The sequence below is a fragment of the Wyeomyia smithii genome, chromosome 1, assembly GCF_029784165.1.
Source record: "Wyeomyia smithii strain HCP4-BCI-WySm-NY-G18 chromosome 1, ASM2978416v1, whole genome shotgun sequence".
Taxonomy (NCBI): Eukaryota; Metazoa; Arthropoda; class Insecta; order Diptera; family Culicidae; genus Wyeomyia; species Wyeomyia smithii.
In genome coordinates, this window is record NC_073694.1 from 160,339,124 (window position 1) to 160,345,263 (window position 6,140).

Below are 6,140 nucleotides of genomic sequence, written 5' to 3' on the forward strand. Positions count from 1 at the left end.
GTGAGAAAGGGAAACAAATGCCTTTTTTCATATAGCGACACGCAGTTATTCAGCCGGGGCGTAATTTCCTTCATTTCCGTAAAACGTAAAAAAGCACTTTACGAACTAATTTCATTTTGGTCAAAAAGCACTTCAAGGAAGCGGCTCGTAATGTCACTGGTTAACCGACCAGCATAAGACACTTCCCAAATACTAGATACTACGAAGTGTGTGTAGCGTGTTCAAATCTGTGTTAGGGGTGATTTCAATGAACATTAGTATAGTTAATCGATTTTTTAGACGCAGTAAATTGGTTTACTTAAAGTAGGTAGTTCTCAACGTTTCAACAATCACAACTTTCTAAGAAAGGGCATAGGAACTACATATCTGGTAACTTTGCTTGAACAAAACATCAGTTCAGTGACACAAAAGAACAGTTAAATTCCAGGATATTTTTGGCAAAATAAAATAAGTTGAACGAACGAACAACTGTTTCAGGCGTTTCTTTTTTGTTCCGCGGACTAGAACGCAAGCTAAATGTACGACATGTAGGTACATCAAAATGTTTCCCGGAAATTAGTTTAAAAAAAACGTATGAACTATTAAGTAGTTTTTAGAAAGGTTTTTCTCAAAACTCCTAATCCTGTATAACGCGAACACTGTTGGAAAGATCGATTTGGCCGTGCAGCACTTTGCGCTGTAGATTCTAAAATAAAAAAAGGTTAACCGTTCGTTGTGAACGAAAAAAACGCTTCACTCTCTTACCCGATTAAATTTATCCCTGAGAATAAGATTTTTTCGCTTCAGATTGTTAATCTTTTCGATTTCTTTCCTGCGTAGAACCTCCGGCAAGTTTTTCACCTGTCGCCGGGTGTTTTCTCTAATGGCCTTCGACGAGAAAATGCGTCGCTGGGCTGAAATGATATAAATAGATCAGACCATTTACCGCGTAGCAATCGTAAAGCACCTCTCGTACCGAGCGGAGGAGGCGGCAATCGTTGCCTTATGTCGTTTCTCTTTAAAGAATCGTCCGATGTTAGAAGCAGTAATTTTTTACGCTGTTTATTCCGCTCAACACGCAGCTTGTTCAGCTCGTTGACACACTGCTGACGCTCTTTCAGCCTGTTCAGTGTGGCTGGTCGGTTCCGGCGCAGCTGTTCTTCTAGTGGTAGTAGATCGGTGTCCTCCGATGCTCGAGAAACGGATCCCGAACGGTTTCCCGTTGAATCACGTGACGTACCTTCGGTGTCGGTAGCTGGCGTCCCCTGACGGTAGACCTGCTCCTTTTCAGACGGTTTTTGGCTGGAAGATTTTCGCTTCTCATGTCGATCACCTTGGAATGTAATAACGTAGGCGATAGAGTTTGGCTTGGTCTGTTGCTGTTTATCATGCTTCTGATGGCGATCGTCAATGATTGCGGTGTGTTTTGGCAGGTGTGAAAAGGCAGTTTTGGAAATGTGTCGACAGGGACATTCACCGGTACACTGACAACCCCGAACGATGTCTGAAGAAACCGGAACCGGTGCTGATGAAGCTTTCAGTCCGTTCGACTTCGTTTCAAAAATGGGCTTCGTACGAAGAATCGAACTAGTAGTTTGAGTGGCCACCGGTTTTCGAATAGCTTCCAGCAGGTTGTCTGAGCCAGAGCGAGAGGACTTGATGTCGTACTGATGGGTGGTGGTATTGGTCAATGTGTTAGCAGCTGGTATCGACATAGAATCGGATGAGATGAACATATCGCTACTGGGAAAATTTGGCTTGGTAAACGGTGGTTTAGTGATTTTTTGAACATTGTATTTCGCATCCAGACGAGAGTAATTCTCCTGCTTACTTTGTCGGCCACTATAGGGTTTCGTGTAAATGTGGTGTTGGTCTTCGAACATTTGCTTTCGGTGACGCTCGTAATTTTCAATGAACTTTTGTTTTCGATTTTTGATAAAAGTGGCAATGCTTTCGTCGGAAGTTGGCGTTTCGAGTTTCGAGCGATTTTGCAGCATAGCTTGCATGTGATAGTGTGAATTCCAGCCCGATTCCGAGCGGGCTATGGGAATGTACTCGATTTCGCTCCTTGAAAGGTCGCTGGGAGTATCTCCGTGGACCGATGTGTACACCGGGGCACTTGCGGCGCTTTTTGTTCGCTGGGCAGTATTTGCATAAAAGTTTTCCTTCTCCTCAGAAGGCGAACGGACCGGTTTGACAAATCGCTTCTCTATCGGATAGGTAGTCTGGGTCCCATCCTGCATGTCGTTTACTAGTTTTTGATCTTCAAGTAGTAAATTTTTCATTGTTTGAAGATGTTCCATTTTCTTATCGATTTTCAGAAGTTGAGACTGCTTCTCTTTCCGGAACAGTTCAATTATTCGGTTGACTTGAAGTCCTGAGCTGGAGATGGTAGTGGGAGCGCTAGCCGTATTTCGATCGATCGCTCTATTCTTTTTATTCACTTCCAAGCTTCGTCTCAAATCTCGTTGGTTCTCATAGTCCACCTCGGAGTGGGTCATTGGTTTCAGAAACTCTCTCATTGCCCTTCCTATGCGACGATCCGAATCGGTTTCCAAACCGGAACGCGACGATTTTATAGTCGATTCGTCTATCTTAGTTGATAGTTTTGGCTTGGCAGTTCGATTTGATTCTTGTTTCGATGAAGAAGTCTGTGGTGATTCCGATGAGAGTGAATAATATTGCTGTGCTTTTTTAGATCCAAAAGAATTTCCTCCTTCATTGCTTCTGGTGCTGGGCTCATCGAGGTCGTGCACAATTACATCTGTAAGAAATTTAAACATTCTTTGAGTTTAGATCACGTGCAAATTTCGACGATCAGACAAAAATCTGTAAGGGATTTAAGAAGCTAATTAAATAAAAAATTGTCAAAATGTTCAAATGATTACCGTTCAGTAATAAAAACTAAATCTTAGCTAGTGGATAAAACTTTAACCTTCTTCAAAACTCCTTTTCCAACATAAAAGCACATACCCACACGGGGATCCATCGAACTACCTATAACAGTATAATAATAAACATTCAACTGACCTTCTTTACTCACAACCTCAGGTTCCGTCTGTTCATCCGAAGGCTGTACTTGTCCTGCGGTGCGCTTGATATGCAAAACCTCGATTGCACGTTCGCTGCTTTCCGCGCAGTTCGCCTCACTCACCTTCGCCTCGACAACGTTTACGGCTGCCCGATCCGGTTGTTTGAAATTCTCACAGTTTTTGAGCAGCTGCTCCTTGGTACGCCCCTTCGGATCATTTTTCACCATTTTCCGAAAAATCTTATCGATCAAACTTTGCTTCACCCGCGCGGGTAAACTTCGCGACTCGCATATCGTGTTGTAGAGTGTCATGCCGAGACGAAGTTCTTCTTCAAAGTTGTACTTGGCATGTTTGTTGGCACCGCTAGCATTGATGGAAACAGACGAAGAGGACTTCGAAGAGGAAGTTGTAATGCTAATTATTTCCGGCGAAGTTTTCAGGGTAGATTCGGCCGAAGATTGATTAACTTGCTGTGACGGGGGTGACGAATAGAATTCGAAACTTTCTGCCGTTTCACCTTGTTGTTCATTGGATGCATCCTCCAAGACAGAGGGTGTAACATTTGCAGCGGATGACGAAGATACCCTTCGTTCGGTACCACGAAGAGACTCCGTACCAATTTGCTTATCGGCAGTGACAATTTGCTCAGCTTGGATAGCCTTTGTAAAAGCTTTTATCAAACTAGTTTGTGTTGAAACACCAGGTTTAGACGGGATGCTCTGAGAAGAAGTAATTTTCGGGGTACTTTGAGCTTCCGGATTCGCTAAATTAATTGAGAGTTCCGATGGATTGTGGTACTTATCCTTATACTTTCTGTATACAGCTTGCCACTTTTCTCTCACATTAGGTTTTCGGATTTCTTGCCCAGGATCCGTGTTTTCTGCAGCTTTTTGAACGTTCCGAACCACAACCACCTTTTCGTCACAGTTCAGACCACGCTTCACAAGATACCGTTGAAGGCAACGTTTCATCGTTTCATTCAAATCTGATGCTCCGCAAAAGTAGAACTTTTCGCTGGAATCGTATCCGATATCTCCGAGCGAGTCCCATTCGAGTTTTTGTTTGTTCGATGCAATGCTACTTACAGGTGAGATGTCCCGGGTAGTGTCTATAGTGTCTTCTGGGTTAGCAGCTTCCGCTGCGGGGGCTCCTGTGGCTTTTAGTATAGGTCGAATTGGTTCTTCAGTTTGTTGTTCGACAGAGCGAGCTTCGGGCATCGTTTGAGTACCGGAGGAGTTGATTTCTTGAAAACGTGACCTAGTTTCCATTGCTATAAGAAGAGTTTATTTTATAAAACGTCTTTAATTCCTACCGATACATACCTGGTACATTTCCTGGAGGTGCGGCTAGTAAAAACGGATTATGTGTCACTGTCTCCGAAGGTAATTTTATTTCTATTACTGATTCTAAATTGAAATTAAAATTTCTTCCAGATTTCTTTTCGTTTTTGGTTTCCTTCACCACCATTCCGACAGTGGGTCGGTTTTCTTGCTGTTTCGTTTTTTCAGATGAATTTTTATCAGTATGGTCACTCTGTTGCGTTTCTGTATCCGGATTTGTTTTTTCACTCTCTTTGGATTGTTCTGATTTTTGCGCAAATTGCCGATCTTTCTGCTGTCCCAAAGTAGACAAATTTTCCATTGATTTACCTATTTTTTCTGCAACCTGCTCCCTTCGATCTAGCTCGTCCAAAGCGGGCAAACTGCCATCGCTAGATGACCGGGTTGTGCTGGAACGCAACCGAAGAAACTTTTCCAAATCCCGATTTTGACCATAGCGTAGATAGTAATCCATTATTTGGTCCGAAACACGGCTGTTTCGGTTGAGATTCGCCATTGTTTACAACAGTAAACTAAATAATCGAAATAATAATATCTTTCTCCCGTATCAAGGAGCAACGCAAACGGCAGGTTTACAAAATTCCGTTAGAAAATGCACAACCAGCTGCTTCACATCACACCCACTCAACAATACAACTTGTAAACTTGTTCGTTGCATCTTGCATCGTTATGCATGGTTGCCAGCTTCTGTGCGTAATTTTAATGGTATACCGTAACACAGGCTACCTCTAAAATAGGTAAGAACTTACCAGAGAAACATCGTATGTGGTGAATAACGATAGCAGCACAAACTACACGCTCACTCTGGATAACCTAAAACTGAGTTTTTAAATAGTTTATTTGACACGGCACGATACAATTTATGTTTAACTGAGCCAAGTACATTTTTTTTTAAATTCTGTTTTAGCAGGGAAAAGAGGGAGGCACATTTTTTATATCTCGCGGCCGACTACTAGCTAGTGGGTATTTAAGGTGAGAGGAGGGGTGTTACAATTTTGTTTTTAACTATTTTATATTACAGAATGTATTCATTTGTACATGGCTAACCAGTGATGTTCTATTTGAGCAGTTTTGGTCTGAGGTGTCTGCGTAAACATAGAGATGCCGAGTCTTCGTTTTAGTGTCTCCAGCCGGGTGTATCATTCTCTTTCAGTTTGTGACAGAAATTGTATTCTAGCAAATAGATAAAAGAAATCAAATTTTAATGCCAGCATTTTTTATAAACCCGTATAGCTGTGTCATGTACTGGAGATCACAGCTTCCCAGAATGTCTCTAACGGGTACGTTTGGTTGTTTTCCTCGGGCCCGAAGGGAATCTATAAGCTCAGACCTATCACCACAGTATTCGGTACACGACCAAACAACATGCTCGATGTCATGGTAGCCATCGCCACAAACGCAGTGATTACTGTCTACAAGCCTTATCCAGCTTTTTACGCGCCATAATGGCGGACGCTATAATGCGAAGTTCGTAATAAATTAACCACCCTTTTGACAACTCTGCTTACGTCAGTTTGAAGTCTTCATACAATTTATCAAAAGAAAAATATTTCTGGCAACATTTGTGTTGCCAATTTTTCAGAAATCGCAAATCTGACGTAAGCAGAGAGGTTCACATATTACGAACACGCATTATAGCGACCGCCATTATGGTGCGTAAAAAGCTGGATACGAAAGAGATGCGTGTTTAACGTATAGTGATTGGACATAAGTCTGGACATCACGCGAATGAAGTCCCGACCTACATCCAACCCCTTGAACCATGCTTTCGTCGATACCTTAGGAAAAA

The 6,140-nt window shown here is 42.4% G+C and overlaps 1 protein-coding gene across 1 annotated transcript; it reads right to left on the reverse strand.

Annotated features, from left to right (window-relative positions):
- Positions 1–519: 519 nt before the first annotated feature.
- Positions 520–5,009, reverse strand: LOC129723370 (centrosome-associated protein Alms1a-like). Its single transcript, XM_055677556.1, has 5 exons — positions 4,334–5,009; positions 3,010–4,281; positions 956–2,743; positions 745–893; positions 520–685 (listed from the first exon to the last, which is right to left on the reverse strand). The coding sequence occupies exons 1-5, from the start codon at positions 4,845–4,847 to the stop codon at positions 617–619; spliced, it is 3,792 nt and encodes a 1,263-aa protein (XP_055533531.1). The 5' UTR covers positions 4,848–5,009; the 3' UTR covers positions 520–616.
- Positions 5,010–6,140: the final 1,131 nt, after the last annotated feature.